Source organism: Zonotrichia albicollis, chromosome 1, assembly GCF_047830755.1.
Source record: "Zonotrichia albicollis isolate bZonAlb1 chromosome 1, bZonAlb1.hap1, whole genome shotgun sequence".
In the NCBI taxonomy this organism is placed as follows: Eukaryota; Metazoa; Chordata; class Aves; order Passeriformes; family Passerellidae; genus Zonotrichia; species Zonotrichia albicollis.
Genome location: NC_133819.1, coordinates 93,860,651 through 93,879,701, shown reverse-complemented (window position 1 = coordinate 93,879,701; position 19,051 = coordinate 93,860,651). Strand labels below are relative to the sequence as shown.

Sequence of the window (19,051 nt, the reverse complement as noted above, 5' to 3'; positions counted from 1 at the left end):
ATATACACACTGACTGGCTGCTTGTTGCTACAAAAATGTGTAAGAGCTGAGCTATTTGCTTACTATTCCTTCATTGAGGAAACAAATTTATGTTTATTTCCTCAGTGACACATCAATATCCACAAAACTTACAGGACCATAATGACTTCCTCCAAATTAGATTGGAGCTGGCCAAAAAAGTCATGGAACAACAGATGAACAGATAACATAAATCTTGTTTAGAACATCACAATCAACATACATTCATATTTGTTACTCTGGAGATCTTTTTTAACTTTGTTTTATTGATGTTTAGCTAAAGAATGGTCTAATATTGACGTAACACAGTTGCTCTACAGATATTATCAGACAGTTTTACACTTTGATTCAGATGTGATAAATTGATCAGAAGTGGTACAGGTTGCCCTCGGAGGTTCTGCTCCACCTGTCCCAGAGGTGCGGGCACACTTACAGGGACAGATGCTCTGGTGTCAGGGTAGGATCCAATAATTGGCGTGTCAGGCACAAACAGATTACACTTATTTTTAAAATGTATTAGTGGAATGGCCTGAAGTTGTCAGAGGAGGTTTAGGCAGGATATCAAGTAAAGGTTCTCCACTCAGATGGTGTTCGGGCCCCCGAACAGGCTCCCCAGGGAAGCGATTCCAGCACCAAGGCTGACAGGGCTCCAGGAGCGTCCGGACATCGCTCTCGGGCACATGGGTGCTCTTGGGGATGGATGGTCCTGTGCAGGGCCGGGGGCTGGACTCCATCACCCTTGTGGGTCTCTTCTAGCTAAGAACACTTTATGATTCTATGAAAAGCTCTTAAAATTTCGTCAGGAATCTTTGGGTCTCTTTTAGAAGAATAAATTTAACTTTTCCCGCCCGACAAGCCTGATCCCAGACTCCCGGTACCCCCTCCCTGGCCAGGACAGCTTCTCCGCCTCCTTCTCTTCCTCCTCCTCCTCTCCGTCCCCTTCCCGCCCCCGGCCGGCGGTTCCCGAAGGGGAACAGCCCGGTGGACGATAGCCCGGGGGCGGCGGAGGGGGTGTGCGTGTGGCGGGCGGGGGCTGGGCCGCGCCCCGCGGCGGAGGGGGAGCCCAGCGCCGGCTCCCGCCCAGCGTCCCGGGGCCGCCGCCGCCGCCCGCGCTCAGCGCCCGCCACACGGCCGCCCCATGGTGAGGGGGTGAGGGGCTGAGGGACCGGGGGCGGAGGCGGAGGGAGCGGGGACCAGCGGGCAGCGGGGCTGGGGCGGCTCCGCTTTCGCTTTCGCTCCCCGTGCCAGCGAGGCGAAGGGAAGAGAAGGGCCGGGGCCTGGCGAGCGCACGGTGAGCCCTGGGCCGGGCCCTGCCGAGCCATGGGGCCGGTGAGAGCCTCAGCGCGGAGCGAGGGCCGAGCTCCCCCCGCGACTCCCGGGGCCGGGCTCCCCCCGCGATTCCCGGCTCCGGGCCCTCGGCCAGGCCGCAGCGGCCGCCGCTGACCCCGGCCCGGCCCGGGGCCAGTGGCAGAGCGGCGGGGGCTCGTCCGGCTCCCGGCCCGGCCGGGCGGAGGGGCTGGGGGTGCCCAGCCGGAGGTGCCCCCAGCGGCGGCCGGGCCCGAGGTTCCCCCGCGATCAGGTTGCGGGGTGTTGATCGGCACAGAACGTGTCCCACCAGTTTGGATTGTCTTGTTTACTTGTTTACTTATTCTTTGCAGCGTGACAAATTGTTAAGCCTGGCATTGCCCAGGCTTTTAAAACTGTAAGTCAGGAAAAAAAGAAGTAGTTTAGTCTGCTTGAAGCCTTTATGTAAGACTTGAAGGCTGTCTCTATTTTTTATGCTTTTCCTTTTTTCACACACGCCTTGCTTTTCCAGAGCATGGTACAGGCAGGGTAGGCCTCCAGAACCTGTTGATCTTAAGCTGCACCAGGCGACGTTTAGGTTGGATATCAAGAAGAATTTCTTCATAAAGATTAATTAGACATTGGAGTGGGCTGTCCAGAAAGTTGGTGGAGTCACTGTCCCTGGAGGTAACTGAGGAAAGACTGGCTGTGGCACTCAGTGCCATGGTGTAGTTGACAGGGTGGTGTTGATAGGTTGGAGCTGATGATTCCGAAGGTCTTTTCCAACCTAATTGATTGTATGGTTCTGGGGTGAGACCAGAGGGGTAGTTCTGTTAATAGTGAGAATTCAGTGTTAGGGCTCTGATTGCAGGTTGAGCTGTTGTGGCCTCTCGTGGCAGGCGTCAGCCCACTGCAGACTCGCTCCACCGGTTCAGCTTTGTGCAAAAGGTGCTCATGTGTTAGTCATTAGGTATTTTCTGCCCTTCTGCAGCTGGCTTAAACATACAAATCCAAGGCAAAATGCCTGTTGTCTGCTCTGAATTCTGAAAATGCAGTCATGTGCCCTTGCCTTGCCTGGATCAAGTTTGTGTTGCCAGGTGATCCACAAGAGCACAGATCTACTGGGAGCCACAGCCTGACCTGTACAGCTGCTGATCTGGGAGATCCCACACACGTGTCTATTTCACTCAGCAGTTTCATGTTACTTTGTGAACATGCGGGGGCTGGTGACTGTGCCTTATTTCAGCCTAACAAGGTTATTTTATTTTGATTCATTTTAGAGACAAAAAGTAAAAGATGTAATTTAGTCCCGATGTGCAGTTTGTCTGTAGCCTACCAGAGGAGTGTGTTCCTCACTAACTACAGGCCTTGGCCAAGTGGGCAATAGCATTACTGCAATTGTGGGGCCAGTACCACTCTAGGAAATGTTTCAGGTCACCCTAAGTAGAAAGCTGTTGTACATCCTTATATTCCAGTTAATTTTATTTACAAGGAAAAACTTTTTGGCCTTTCAACCCTTATCAACAAGGCATTTATGCTGGAGGTACTTTTTGTAGTGGCAGTGGTTGTCTAAAGTGTTTTGAGTGAATTAAAATCAAATCAGTGAATGACATTGTATTTCCCTGGGCAAGCAGAACTCCTGAGGTTTGTTGTGTATTGTACTGGGTTTCAGGGGAGAACAGTAAGAAGTTTAACGAAAGTTCATGGGTGTTAACAAGCCAAAGTTCATGAGTATTAACGTTTGAAGTGAATTCTGAAATTCATAAGTAACAAGTATGTTACCATATCTGGGAAGAATTTTATTTCTGGTTGACTGCAACTATGTGACTTGTGCCGCTAGAGCCTGCTTTGGATGTGCCTTTTTTATTTACTTAGTTGACTGAAAGTTATTCTGCATCTCAGTCTTGATCACTTCTGGGTTAGTGTTATTTCAGTCACTGATACTCAGATCCAAGCACAGAGGCAACTCACCTCCCTAAGAAGCTGAAACTGAGTGCCGTGTTTTCACTTGGTCCATGGGCCAGACAGGGCTGCTACTCAGAGGGATCCTGACGGGATGGAGATATGGGCAGACAGCAACTCAAAAGTTCCAGCAGAGGCAATAAGAAAGCCTGCACCTAGAACAGGCTGGGAACACTTGATGGAGGGCAGCCTTACAGGAAAGGACCCTGGTGTTGTGGTGGTTAGGGGGCTGGAGCATGTGGCATTCTAGGAGAAACAGAGGCGGGTTTGTTCAGCCTTAAGAGAAGGTGAAGGAAGGGGAGGTCTTGCTCTTGTGGGTAGGAGCTGTAGAGCCAGGCTGCTCTTGGAGGTATGTGACAGTGGGATGAGCAGCACTGGACACAAGCTGGTTTAGCTACAGGGGAGGTCTTCATGGTTGTGGGTTTGTCTGTTTGCTTGTTTTTAGCCTGGACAATAGTCAAACACTGAAGGAAGGGCTCTAGTGAGTGAGGAGTGTCCATCCATGGAGGTGTTAGGACTTCACTGGACAAGGGTCTGTGCAATGACATCTGGTTCAGCTTGTACTGGATGGCATGTGAAAATCCCTGCCAACCTAAACTGTCCTGTTACTCTGTGATTGCTGAAAGAACAGGCATTATTGCTGCAGAAATCAGTTGTTAAAGTCATGCTTAGGAGAACAAGTCATGTAAAGTATGGAAGGTTTCCTTAAAGTTGCATCAGCAACAAGCAGAAATGCATAACATCAATTTTATTTATGTAACGTTAATATTTTATGAATGTTAAAAAAAAAGGAAGACATTGCATTGATAATTTATGGCTTAGAATTTTTGTTGCAGAAGCTACTATACTATTTGAAAGAAAATTAATCAGGAGACCTGATGAGAATGTAAGGAGTTTTTATATTTCTTTCTTAGTTTTTCAAATTTGTTACACAGTGAATTTTAGGCAGCAGTGTCTTTAGAGTAGACACTGTCATGGAAGTTACTTTACTGTCAGGAAATTCTTAATGAGAAGAAAATTATTAGCCAGAGCTCTGCATGCAGCCAAGTCTTCAAAATTCAGAATTCAGATCATCTACCCAAGGCACATGGCCATTGTTTACATCAACTGTGCTTTCAAAGTGCTCCAGATTGTAAGTCATCTAAACTATCAGTTTTGACTCTCATCAATCTCCAGATGTCATGAAAGGTTAAGGACAAAGTTATGGTTAATTTAACTTAGTCTCTGCTGTATTTCTTCTAAGCCAGAATGGGCTGTGTGTTTCTGGGAGTTCATGTTGTGTTACACATTTAAAGAATTTGCATCAACACTTCTTCAAGATGATTCTGTATTAAGGAAAAGCATGACATGGCTATTAAATATCTTTAGGGAACCAATTTTTAATTAATTCTAGCTCATAAACTCATGGATTAGTGTATAAGCTGCCAGGAAATTAAATGTCTGTTTGAGGAGGAAGTACTGCAGTTTGGAGTATGATGCTTCTTATCTTTTGGACATTATAAAAAAAAAAATCAGTTCTAGACTCAGAATAGAGTTCAACTGTGATCTATGAGTGCCTCTTTCAAAAGTTAGGGACTGTAGTGATCAAGGTATAATAGAATGTATTTTTTATCAGCTTGCATTTAAACTGCTGTTTTTGGAATGGTGGAAAGAGTGAATCAATGCAAAAGGTATAAAGTTATTTTTGCAACCTGAAAAGTGTGAGGTCACCCAATAAATGTTATTGCATACAATACTGCACATCTCACTTTCAGAGAATGAAACTCAAAAATTATATTTTGCACCATGCAGGGAACAGAATTCAGGGTGTTTATGTATCTACTGGTCCTACAAATATTTCAGCAGCCTATTTATACCCCTCGTTAGGTGATGCCTTAGTTAGTCATTGTCAGCAGGGAACATATGCAATTTGGAGTGCAAATCTTCATTCAGGAGCTCTTAACATTTCCAGGAAATGGAATTCCAAAAATTAATTATATTCTGGTGTGCTTTCAGGACATGTTTTACGAATTTTAGGATGATTCTGAATGAGAATTGGCAATATGTGAATTCTGGTCGATCAAAGCATCTAATTGGAAGGTTTTTTCCAAACCTTTTTATGGATCATTATGCTGTAAAACATTTGCCTCTGCCTTAATTACTTAGCTGCTTTTTTTCTTCTTGTTAGTGTTAAGTTTTATGAAAAATTATCCCCAAAGCCTGCAAATAAGTAAAGATAATACATTTAAATCCAAACATCCACATATTAATACTGCTTAATTTGGTTTTGGGGGATACATGGTTATCAGAAAGACAGATTTATCTTATTTTGATTTCTTTAAAAAGTGATTCAGGTTTAACTTTCTTGTTTAATTTTGTTTGGTTTTTAGGGGTTTTTGCCTTGGTGAAGGTATATTGGACAGCTGTTGACTTGAAAGCTGCTTTTAGGATGTCTGAAGATGAGGAAAAAGTTAAACTCCGCCGAATCGAACCTGCAATTCAGAAATTCATTAAAGTGGCAATTCCAACAGATTTGGAAAGGTTAAGAAAACACCAAATAAATATTGAGAAGGTTAGTGTTCACTTTTTACTAATGTAGTTATTTTTGCAGTATAGAAGCAGTCTCACTGAAAGATTATGTAGAGTTTTTGATGAGAGGTTGATGACAAAAAGCTTTGATTCAAATTTGGCTAAAGATGAAAGTTCTGTATTTGTAATTGTGTGCACAAAGGCCTTTACATTTATAGTAAACACTAATGTTAGCAGTAGTTTGGTTGAAATACTTGTATGATAGTTCACATATTATATATTTTACATTAATTTTAGCCATAATGAATGTGTTACAGTACTTTTGTGAGCTGTCATGATGATTTTCTCTTCAATAGTTTTTGTAAAATTAACTTTCAGCCATGCAAACCAAACATCCCTAGAGGTAAAAGGATAATTTTATAGAATTTGATTCTGTTTATTTTACAGGCTACTTTTAAGCAAAAATCACTAATTATGTCCAATTGCTTAGAGCAGCAACATTATTTACTTATGATGAAGCCAATATCTCTAACCTCATTTCATGAATATTGATTTAAACCTTAGGTTCCAGAGATAGTCCAAACAATTAATCTTCTAAATCACTGTTTGAAGAAACTATAAAATCAATATATAATGAAATTTGACCTTGAATACACCTTTCCAGAGGAAGTGGCTACCATAAATTCATCATCATTGCTTCTCAACTATATGAGAGTCCAACTTTCTATATGACCATTTTGGAAGACTTAAAAGTTATAGCCTTAAGAAATAAGTTCTCTGTAATTCTTCTTTTTCCATGTTTTCCCTATGAAAATTCTTGTTTTCTATAGCACATTCCATGGATTAGATGGCCTTTCACTCCAAGAGGGAATAAAATTCATGTGTATCCAAAAGAGGTACAGATGTCTCTAAGTCTCTGTTAGATAGCAGCAATTGACTTGGCTGTACATTGGTACTACACTTCCTGTACTTGGTAGTACAGGAAGGTGGAGATTTTGTTTGGCTTACTGCCCTAGGCTTTGTTGGTGATATGCAACAATCCTTTCAAAAAAAAAGTGCTGTAAGACACTCTCTCTTGCTTTCAAGAGAGAAAATTTTCATTTCATTGTTTCAGTTTCATTTCTTGTACCTGTTTTAAAAGATACTGTGTGAAACACTTTTTACCTTTGGCTAGGAACCATTGTTGTGGTGGGAATATATGTCAAGGTGACACAAAATGAGAAATGAGGGTATCCTGCAGTCTTATCCGAGTGTGGATGTTTGTGTTAGACATTTATTGAAGGGCTTTTAGCAGGAGATATTATGACCAACTTCTGAGTTCTCTCCATGTCCACTGGATACTTTCAAGGAGAGGTGGAAGGGATCCAAAGCAGAAGCATGAAAGTTTCTTTCTAAAGAGGGCTCTCAAGAGAATATTCATAGAGCAAAAGAGATTAATTTCCTGAGTGTCTGAGAGTAACCTAATATTTTATATTTTTGTTGTGGAATACAAACTATTTGGCTGTAGCACAATTATGATTAAATAGCACAGAAATATGGGACAATAGAGTGATTTGGGTTGGAAGAAAAACTTTCAAGATCATCTAGTCCAACCCCCGCCATGGGGTGGGAGCACATTTCATTACATCAGGTTGCTCAAAGCCCATCCAACCTAGGCCTTCCAGGCCTGGGGCATTCACAACTTCTCTGGGCAACCTCTTCTACTTCCTCACCAGCCCCATCAGAAAAAAAAATTCTTATGTCTAGTCTCAGCTTACCCTATAAACATTTAAAATCATTGCCCCTTATGCAGTCACTGCCAGCCTTAGTAAAAAGTCTTTGTCTTTCTCCTAAGCCCTCTTTCTTTATGGAAAGGCTGCAATAGGGTCTCTCAAGAGCCTTCTCCAAGCTGAACAATCCCAGCTTTCTCAGCCTTTCTTCACAGGAGAGCTGTTCCAGCCCTTGGACCATTTTTATGGATCTCCCTGGACCTGACATGAGAGGTTAGGATACCATAGCTGTTTTTACTTCCTGGACTTCCCTTAGTTTTATGTGTATTTATTCAGGACAAGATCATAGAATGTTAAGGGGTTGGAATGGACCTCAGAGATCATCCAGTCCCAGCCCCACTGCCATGGGCAGGAGCACCTTCCACTAGGCCCAAGGCTTTGAACACTGCTGGGGATGGGGCATCCATGACCTTCCCAGGCAACTTCCTCAGAGTAAAAAATTCCTTCCTAATCTCTACCCTAAATTTCCCCCCTTGCAATTTGTGCCCATTGCTCCTTGTCCTGTCACTACAGCTCCTGGTGAAGTTTCCTTCTCTGGCTTTCTGGTAGGCCCCCTTCAGATACTGGAGGGCTGCAGTGAGGTCTCCACACAACTTTCTCTGCTCCAGGCTGAACAGCCCCAGTTTCCACAAGAAATAATGTCAATACCATCTCTTCTCAAGCTTTAGTATCCTCGAGGCCCCAGGGTGAACACTGTCCAGGAGTGTGGCATACTTTGTGTGGCATGACAGAGAGAAGTCAACAAGGAGGAATTCTCTGACCACGTGAATGTCAGTGTGTTAAGTCATTGAATTCTTTGGGCTCGCCACTAGCATGTTCTGAATTTTGAAGCAAAGTAATAGAACAATATTTTAAGCAGATGAAAGTGCTGAGCATCTCTAGAAGAAATTATGAAGAGCAGTAAAGGTTTCCTGAGGAATTTTTCTTAACTGGTAACAGGATTTTTTATTATTAGTTGTTTGGACAATGTACTACAGTCAGCTGAAGTCAAATAGGTGATTTTTCCCTAGAACCTCAGAAATTCCTGTTTCAGTACTTTTTGATTAAATTTGAAGATCTACTGTTGATACAGTACTTTCTGTCCATTTTATTTTAAAGAACACTGTCAGTAATTTTAATGGCATAGCAATTTATTCAGATGTTATTATTACTCTGTTTCCTGGAAGAATGACGTTAATCTGACTTTGTTGAACACTAAACCTTTTGTCTTCCATAGCACTACAAAGTCCTAACATGAAAGAACTTTTTGCTTTGAAAATAACTTTAGATTTCTCCTTGTATTTTAGGAAGCTGAGTAACTTATGATCCTTATTGCTGTGGTATCTAAAATTATGAAAATAGTTATGGAAAGATAGAGGCTATAGATAAAGTTTTTTATTGGTAACAAAGGTTATTAAGAAATTGAAGAATTAGATTTTACATAAAAATACCTTAGAAATCATGGTAAATATTTTGCCTTTTTATCTAAATAATTAAATAAATATTCTAATATCCAATGTGGTAAATACATTCTTTGATAGTTTCAGCACACATTCCAGAAATCACAGCTTCTACTTCTATTACTTTATTACTCTTTTTCATGCTGAAGTCTCTATATTATTTGTGTCAACTGCCTGTAGCAGGCACTGATTTGTTTGATTGATGGAAGGGTTGATATGTGATAATATGCAGTTCTTTTGCTAAACTTGCTCTCTGCTAATGTAATAGTTGGTCTGGTCTCTGTCCCATGGGAAGTACTGTATGGATAGTTTCCCACTAAAGTTAGTGGAGCCTCATGGAGGTGCCAGATCTGGCCTGATGGTTCTTCCAGCTGTGTTTGTAACTAAATAGAAATGTTCAGTGTAAATGTAGACAGCAGCATTGTGTAATGAATGCCATTTTCCATGTCAGTAGTATCAGATACCTCATTGTCCTGTATGACCAGTACTGTTTATCCACTATTCCACACCTTTCTTCTTCTTCTGCCGTTTGTTCTACTGCCCACCAAGTGATTTATGCCACAGCAGTGTCAGGATGCAATATCACTTGGATGTTAAAAACTGATACTGAAACCCTGGTTGTCTGTAATTCAGTAAAATATATTGTACAAAATTTTTCACAAAATACATTGCTATTTACCTCTCTAATTTTGCAGTGGAACTGTTTATGACTCACCTTTCAGTTTTGGAAAATTAAAGTGATAATTTACCAAAGGTGGCTTTTTTTCTGCATTGCCAGTTGGTAAAAATAGCAATTCTGAGGAGTCCTTTTCCTCTGTTTTAGTATCAGAGATGCAGGCTCTGGGACAGACTGCACGAAGAGCACATCAACGCAGGACGAACGGTTCAGGTAAGGATATGAAAGTGGCTGTGCTGCTGATGGGGTTCAATTACAGACAGTTCTGGTCACCTCAGGGGTGAGCCTTCAGAGAGACATACACTTCACAGGTGGGTTTGACAAGCAAGCACACAGTTTTGTTTCACTTCATTTAAAAGTTAGGGATCTCCTAATTGTGTCCTATGAGGCAAAAACAGTCAGAAATGTTTCTGTGTTCTTGAAAAAGCAAAAGTTTGGAGACTGTGATCTTTTGCAAACTTTCCTCTTATGTTATTAAATTAGAAGACAGCTCTTGCAATAAGGGATACTGCTAATTTTAAAGCATGATTTCAGACAGAGAACATCTGGACTACTAGTTTGGTGTGCACATCTGTTGTTAGGTACATGATATCATCAAGGAGGAAATACCAGCACATTTGACAGCACAGGCATCATTTCAGTGACTTCACCCATCATCATCCATAACTCAGCACACAGGGAACCATACACTGCTTCTAAAAATACACAATGCCTTGATGAAAATGATGCAGAAACTCAGTCAAACATCAGCTAAATAGCACACAGGCAAAGTTCTTTATCAGTACAGAAGGACCACAACATCAGGGACCACATCTGCAGCACAAAGTTTGCTGAGGCAGATGTAGCATCTGGTGTCTGTAACAGCTGCATGCCAGTGTTCTGGGGACAGATGTGTGTTGGCCAGGAGAGGCATCTTGTGTGGGTTTCACAGGTGTGGTTCAGAGGAGGGACCTGTCTTTGCTACTGTAAATGACCTACACTGCTCGTGGACAAGCAGGATTTGCCAGCACAGGTGGCCTAGTCATAAACCATTGCTCACAATTCTAATGCTGTGAATTCCCATGTTTGGTTCAGTGTCTTACTGACTCTGTGGGAAATTAGAACAAACTAAAAATGAAAAAAAACCAACACCACCAAAACCGGTTCACCTCAGAAAGAAGAACTTAATCCTGACTGAACAACAGACTTAGATAGTAGGCAGAGCTGGAGTTACATCTTTTTGAAGAATAGAATATCACCTATACTTTTTCTTTAGTATAGGTGATATGATGTGACACGTAAAATCCAGTTAATATTCCTGCTCATTGGAGGTTTGAATATATTTTGATTTTTCACCAAGTACTTTTGAAATTTTAATGCAAGTTTATTCTTCATATTCAAAGAGGCTTCCAAAGGTGGAAGTTCTGTTAAAACAATGTCATTTTAACAGGTGTGGTGTAGTAAGTATGTATTTGCTTATGTCTGTTCTCTAATCTGTTTTCATATCTGAGTTGTGGGAAAGGCTTCTCTTGTAACTTTAAGTTACCAGTATCATTTATTTAGCAAGACAAAAATCTGTCAATAATTACAGAAAAAATAATTGTGTTTAAGATGTTATTTTTAGATCTTTTAAGTGTTTTAATAAGAAAACTGCTTATATTTCTCAAGAAACATTTGTATTTGTCTTGAATCTAAAGCTTGCTGTTTTTACAGTCAAAGTAAATTTTCTTAGGTTTTATTTAATGCTTATTGCTTCTAACTCTGGATACAGATCTAGATGCATTAAAGTGGTTCACATTCTGATACCCAGAGAGCAGAATAAGTATCTGGGTCCGTGCAAGAAGAGCAGACTGGCTCTTTGTTTTAATTAAATAGTTAGGAGTCTGGAGTACTCGATAATAAATTATATGACATGTAGAATGTGTTTGCCGTAAGCTGTTTAAATGTTTACTGATGGACTTGTGATCTGTTTGTTTGCAAAGAAATCAGATTCATTATTGTGATACCAAATGTTCTCTGCAGCACACACTTTGCTCTCAAAATTAGATGTTGTAAAAATACATTAGGAATCCCTAAGTCAATATTGACCCAAGGCATCCGCCACAGGTTTTAGACAAATATATGCACAGCCATTCTACATTTAATCCATGTGCACATAATTAGCCATTTTTCTGAATTTTCAGTTTACCCAGAATAATTACTTCTGTTGTAATTTTGATGATGGTCAAAATTATAATAGAAGTATAGATGAATGTAAATCTGTTGCTCTGCCTTCAAGTGACTGGGTGACACATTAAAAACTTCTATAAAGGAAGGTGAAGAAAACAGATAAATCTTGCACAGGGCAGGAAGTGACCCTTTCAAAAATATTGAGGAAATAGCTCTTGTGTATCATGTATTAGTTTTTCTGAACGTGCTCTTGTATATTTTCATTTTTAGGGACAATCCATGAATTTGCAGTTTTCTAGGCTTTGTCTGCATACATGCTGACTGTACCACACAATTAATTACTTCAAGGTTTAAGCTAATTTCAGTGAAATGGCAGTATTTTGTTGTAACATCTAAGGACTGCCCTGATCATTTTGGTGGTGAGAGGAAGAGAAAAGCCACAGGTACTAGAGAGGAAATAAGATATTAAACAAAAAAAAAAAAATGCAGTGGATGAACAGTCTGGCTTTAGTCTGTATTCAGCCCACAAAAAGAGACTCTGTTCTGCAAAGCATATTTAGGCTGACATAGTCTCTCCACTGTATTACTCTAACCTGGAAAGCTGCTTGAAAAATGTTAATCTATTTTTTCTTTTTCAGTTTTATGGTTTCTAGTTCAGCTGAAAATGGTTTACAAGTTAAAGGCGGTTTCTGATCAGCTCTTTTTTGCATAAATCTTCAAAGCTCAGGTTGTTGGCTCAAGGTGTTGTATGGCTCAGGTCTTCTGTAACATTTCTAAAATGATCCTCTCTGGCATACTGTGTAGATATGCTGTGAGGGCATGAGGAGTAGTGTAGAAAACTTCATTTCTGCAGGAGGTTCTTTGTGGTTTCAGTGAAGGATCATGTAAAATCAGAGCATTATTGCAGCCTGTGGCCATCTGCAGGGTAAAGATATCCTTAAACTCAGAGTTCCTTTGACCTAGGCCAAGAATTTTTTAAAACTCGAGGGACATGGAGTAGAAGTGAACTAACTGATTGTGTAGTCGTGGTCCAGAAAAGCCAGATAACTTAGTGAGATGTATAAACAGGAGGGCAGTCAGTGTGGTCTCTCCCACAGTCTCTTCAGTCAGCAGTAATAGGATCCCAGGTAGAATAGTCCAGTTTGGGCACCACACTTCCAAGGAAGGTGTGAAATGAATAGGGAGTGACCACTGAATGCAGTCAGAAATTGAGAGAGCAGGACTTCTGGTAAAGATCAAGAAATCACTTACTTTGCCCAAAGAGCGTCCAAGAGCATTGTGCTGCCTGTCTGCAAGCGAGAGAGGATGGTTGCAAAGAGGACAGGGCTTGTCTTACCCTGTTTTGCACAGAGAGGGTTAGAAATACCTGGCTTAAGCTGAGGCCAGAGATTTCTGTTAGACATAAGGAAATGCTATAGTATACTGAATTCTGGCAGTGAGGTATGAAGAAGGTTGTAGTTCTTCATGCAGAAGTTGTTTTAAGACCAGATTAGATAAACAACTGACAGAAATAATATAGGGACAGTGGATCATGCATTGACGGGATAACTTCCCAAGGTTTTCACCAGTTCTGTTTTCCTACAGTTTTTGTGAGAAAGCCATTTGAAACAAAGATTCTTGTTTGATTTTGGAAGTTAATGGACCAAAATTACAATTGTTATAAAGAAAAATTTTGTGTCTTTTGGATTGAATTTGGAGAGTGCAAAACTCAGAAGTCTCCACAAATGAAAAGAGAATTTTTTATTACCTTCCTTGCTAAATAATCTTGGTTTTAAAAGTGCAAACAGTTGAGATGAAAGTGATACACTTTCATGCTCTACCTAGAAATTAAGCTCAGTGCCATTAAAATTATTATGAGAAGAAGTCACAGTCATTTGCATATCCATAACATTTGTGATGTTACACCCTGGTGAGCTCCTGGGATGTGACTCCTCACAGCAGGGCTGAACTTTCCTGCTAGGCTGAATCCATTCACCTTCTGTTTAATTGACAGTAAGTGGAACACAAGTCCTCCCTTCAAAACCACAAAGGAAGAGCTACTAAAATTAAATTTCACTAAATAGGCTAATATCATCATCTGATTCCTCCATCTTCTTGCTTAGAAATATTTCTCTTTGATTAGCAAGGTAATAATGAGCAGTGGAAGTGAGGATCTGTTTTATTTATTATTTATTTATATATTATTTATTATCTGGATCATTCTTTAGGGTGAGTTCTTCATACGTCTTTAAGCCTCTGTTCAGGATTTAAAAGGAAAAGGAGCTACTGTGGAACCATTGTTATCTCACCCCAAACTCATTGTTGTCACTGTTTCACTAGTTTTTGTTTATTTGACATTCCTCTTTTATTTTTTTTGTCTCCATTGTTGCCAAATACAGGATAATAATAATAATTTTCTTTACTGAAATAAAACAGCATGGTCAACCTCATTCCCTTCCATATAGTTCTAGAAATTAGATGATTGAGTGTTGTGTTTTGATAGTCCCCATTTTGTTACTTCAATGAAATTCCAAGATTCTATAAACCAAGAATTTTGGCACGTGGTGCAGTATGAAAGTGGTGACGTTCTCTTTTTCTGGGCACATAGGGGCTCACTTGGGGGGAGATACCAGGAAGCAGGAGGTAGGCTGAAATGAGGAATGGATGAGGAAAGTTCCTGGCTACCATGTTTCTAATTCAGCTCAGTGTCTTCCACAGTTGGGATTTTTTTTTTTGTCTCTCTTTCTTTTAATTGTCAATCAGTGGTTTTACCTGAGGTTAGTCTTGAATAATGCAGCCTAATTTGGCTAATAGCACTCTTAATTTAAGCATACAGTATAATCTAATCTAATCTTAGTAATTTGCCACATGATTTTAATGAATCAATAGTTCTTTCTTTGGAAGCTTGTGCAACAGGTTGTTGAATAATTTCCTTCCTTCTTCTCTAATTATATTTTCTACTATTTTTTTATTGATACTAAAAGCAATTAATTCCACTAGTGTATATAAATAAAATTAGTTCCATCTAGATCCTGCTTTTCCAGATAGTCAATTTTACCTCTCTAAGGCGTTATCTGTACCTGGTTTGTATTCTGGAAGAAAATCTTTCTATTTCTAACCACTCATTGGTGTCGATCCATTCTCTTGCTCTGTTGTGAGAAGAGTATTCAAATTAATTGGTAAATAAGCGACAAAGAATAGAATTTATTGTGTCACTGTAAAGTAGTGCAGATAATATATTTTTATCTTTTTTTTTTTTTTATAATTAGATAAAAACTCTGTCCTAAAACAGTAAGTGGTGTAATTTAAACTGTAAATTTCGTCCTTTCATTTGTAGGAAAAGAAAATTTGTCTGCATTTTTAAAGCCCAGGCAATTAAAAGCCCCTTTATTTTTAATGCAGAAAGAATTTATCTCATGTGAAAGGCCTGTACACATACAGTTCTTGCTAGTTGTGAACAGTTTATATCTCCTCAGAAGGCTTGTAACTAAAGAAGTATTTACATGTTTTATTACATTTGATATTCCAATCAAACAAGTGTATTTGTTGTTCATCTGAAAAAAAGAATAAAAGAAAAAAGTAATCTTTGTCCCTGAAATTGTCTTCACAAAATGAAAGATTTGGGGTAGTTGGGGGTTATGAATGACGATATCGTGAGGTCCTGTGATCACCATAGTCGCTTATTATTATAAAAAAAGCAAATTTTTAAAAGCACTCACTTACTTTATTCAGATATTATTGCAACTTGTTGCAACTTGTGTAAATATTTTGGCAAAGACCTAAATTGACCAGAGAAACAGAAATAACTTGAGCGATTACACAATGAATTAATTTAAAGTTCAGTTAAAGTTAAATACTTTATTGAAACCCAAAATAAAACAAACTGACTTGGAGAAGTGGATAAAGTACAAAAACGACAGCCAGAAAAATTCAAAATAGTGGTGGTGATGGCTTCAAAAGTGTTTCTCCCTTGATTATAAAGATAGTAGGTGCTTCCCAGGCACTGAAGGCATCTGGTGTTTTCACAGTCAGCTACAAAATAACTCTTAATGCTCTTGCAGCAGCTCCGTGCCAACATGCGAGAGATGGAGAAGTTGTGTTTGCGTGTGCGGCAGGAAGACATCCCAGTTCTGCAGAGAATGATAAATCCCATTAAAGAGGAAGCTTCAGTTGCCATTAAGGACTTCCTGCAGCTGCATTCTGAATCTGCAGAAGAACTTAAAAGGCAACTCAAAGGACAGGAGGATGCCTCTTTAACCAGATCTGCAACTCTAGGAGAAGGTAGTAGAATTTAATTTCTGCATTTATTGTATCTCTGTCGTTGTATCCAGTATGCAGTTTTGCTGACCATATATAAATGAAGTAAACAAATAAGATTTCAGTTGAAGAGTATTGTTAATGAAGAAGTAGATCTCTTTCCTTACACCACACTTTTACCAGCCCTGTGACTGAATTTTGATAAGCAGAAAATGCTTAAATACCTTAAAAAATTAAATATCTATGGCTTTCTGTGGCAAAGGTCCTGGACTCCTGGATCTTGAAATAGTGGACTGTTCATAGAAGCAGAATACTTTCATTTATGTTTCAAGGTAGCTTGGCTTCTTTTGTCCCTCTTGCAAATCACTTGATTGTGTGCAAGTAATCATTTTAGTCATTTTCATTGAATTGAAGAAATACCAGGAAGATTTTTATATGATAGACAGTGTAATACAGTATTGATGAAATATATGGAAAAAGAGAAGCAAGTTCCTAGGTAAGGAAGAACATCTCCTCCTTTAACATTTTATCTTGGTAACTGACAAGAAAGGAATATAAATCCATTTAAATAAAGGATTTTGAAAACACACTGTGACATGCTAGAAATCAGATCTGTTTGCTGGTCTTCCATCCTTTCTGTATAAAATATCTTTTGATCTTTGTTCTACCATTCTGTCTTCAGGAGAAGTCTCTGTTATGCCCTGGTGCTGGCCAGTGCTCTCTCCTGATGATCTGTGAGAAGATTGGTTCCATCAGGAATAAACCTTTCCCATATCTGTAATTTGATTGCTGCAGTGGCAGTATTACTTAAAATGATCTGAGCATTTCATGTGTCCTAAAATTGAAAGAGCATTCTCAGGCAGTAGCACTGTAGAAGAACCTGCTGTCAGATTTGATTTCATGACCACTCTTGTTGCTGCATGCAGAACTACAAGAACTCTTTTCAAGTGTGATTAACAAGCCAGTGAGCCTCGTGGTTGAGCAGGGAGAAAAAGAGAATTGACAACCGGGCTTGCTTTCAAGAATGTCATATGCAGTAGTATCAGAAAACCTTGTGAACATGGAGATAAAACAGACACAATCCCTTCTTGGGTTAGAAGGGACCCTTGGACCATCATCTAGATCCAAACTTCCTGCCATGGACAGGGACACCTCCAACAGACCAGGCTGCTCAGATCCAACCTGGCCTTGAACTCTTCCAGGGATGGGGGCATCCACAGCTTCTCTGGGCAGCCTGTGGCAGTGCCTCACCACCCCCATTGTAAAAACTTCTCTCTTACAAGGCCAGCAGAATAAACTGAATCGGCTTCTGATGTAAAAATCTCAGCCTCTTCAACACCTTCAACATGTTGTAGTTAGATGTTCAGTAGTTTGTTCTAATATCTTCATGGATTTCAAAGTCTCTTCTCTTGCAGTCCTCTGGGACCAGCTTATTCAAGTTCTCAAAAATATGCATGAAATTTCAAAGGCTGTTTTTTAAAAATGCTTGTCCAAGTTTAGAGCAAATTTGGGGAAGAATCCCCCCAAAGGAGCTCCGGTGGGAAAAGCAGATCCAATCGGCCCCTCCCCCCAACTGGTCCGGGAGGAAAGAAAAATACCTCCTTGGAGAAAGGTGGAAAAAAACCCCTGTTTATTAAACAATAAGACCAAAACAGTATCAAAACAATGAGACCCCTTGCCACTCTAAAAGAGATGACAAACTGAGAAAAACCCCGGGTTCAAGCAGCAGCTCACTCAGTCTCTGATCAGTCTCTCAGTGCTGGAATTGTCGCAGGCCAGGGCTGGCCCGGTGGCCACAGCTGCAGCTGCCGGTGCTCTCCTGGGTGTTCAGTCCAGAGCAGTTCCAAGAGGTCCAAAGAAAAGGGAAAAAAACAGTCCAGGGAACTTCTTTGCCTCAGCTAGCTAACACTAACTAAAAAGCAAAAAAAAGAGCTCTCTGTCCCGCTGTCCGTCCGCAGACAACACAGTCAGGAGCAGGAATGTGGAGGAGTGCAGTGTCTGAAAAACAAAACTGCGCGCTTCTTCTCTCTCCCTCTTCACTCTCTGTAACACTCTTAAAGGTACAAAACTTATTATTATTCAACATAAACAGAATGAGACGATTGGGGATAAAAGCATCATATAGTCAACCCAGGACATTCCACCCCTTATCCCCATATCGTCTGCTTACTACTAAAACTAATATAAATTCTAACTCTACAAGTACATACATGATACATCCATTATACAACTATACACAGACAATGGTAATAACATTCAGGAAACAGTGATATTTATACAGGTTTTATGCAACAATCAGGTCTCCCTGAGGTACACATCGTGTTCTTCCATCTTTTTGCATTATCCACCACGTGCAACCTGGTCCCTGAGCAAAGACAACCCCACGAATGGGTTTGTCTGTACTCGAGGCAGAATTGATCCACACAGTCTTCCCTAACAAACCTCTGACATGTACCACTGGGACTTTGTCTCCATCTACTCTCTGCAAAGGCTCAGATTGGGCAGGGCCGACTCGGTTAGTAGAGCCTCGGGTGTTAACTAACCAGGTGGCCTTTGCCAGATGCTGATCCCAGTTCTTGAAAGATCCCCCACCTAATGCTTTCAATGTGGTTTTTAACAGTCCATTGTACCTCTCCACTTTGCCTGCAGCTGGTGCATGGTAGGGGATATGGTACACCCACTCAATGCCATGTTCCCTAGCCCAGGTGTTGACAAGGCTGTTCTTGAAATGAGTCCCATTGTCTGACTCAATCCTCTCAGGGGTGCCATGTCTCCACAGAACTTGCTTTTCCAGACCCAGGATGGTGTTCCGGGCTGTAGCATGAGGCACAGGGTAGGTTTCCAGCCATCCAGTGGTGGCCTCCACCATGGTCAGCACGTAGCGCTTGCCCTGGCGTGTCTGGGGCAGTGTGATGTAGTCAATCTGCCAGGCCTCCCCATACTTGTACTTGGACCACCGCCCACCGTACCAGAGGGGCTTCAGTCGCTTGGCCTGCTTGATGGCGGCACAC

The 19,051-nt window shown here is 40.6% G+C and overlaps 1 protein-coding gene across 3 annotated transcripts in view; it reads left to right on the top strand.

Annotated features, from left to right (window-relative positions):
* Positions 1–927: 927 nt before the first annotated feature.
* STX17 (syntaxin 17) overlaps positions 928–19,051 on the top strand; it is a 33,196-nt gene continuing 15,072 nt past the window's right edge. Inside the window, exons 1-4 of one of the 3 annotated variants that reach the window (XM_074547219.1) lie at positions 928–1,167; positions 5,634–5,815; positions 9,804–9,869; positions 15,845–16,064. In XM_074547219.1, the coding sequence (XP_074403320.1) occupies positions 5,693–5,815; positions 9,804–9,869; positions 15,845–16,064 (409 nt within the window). In that variant the 5' untranslated portion in view covers positions 928–1,167; positions 5,634–5,692. The other 2 variants (XM_005482910.4, XM_005482911.4) reach the window with 2 other exon arrangements.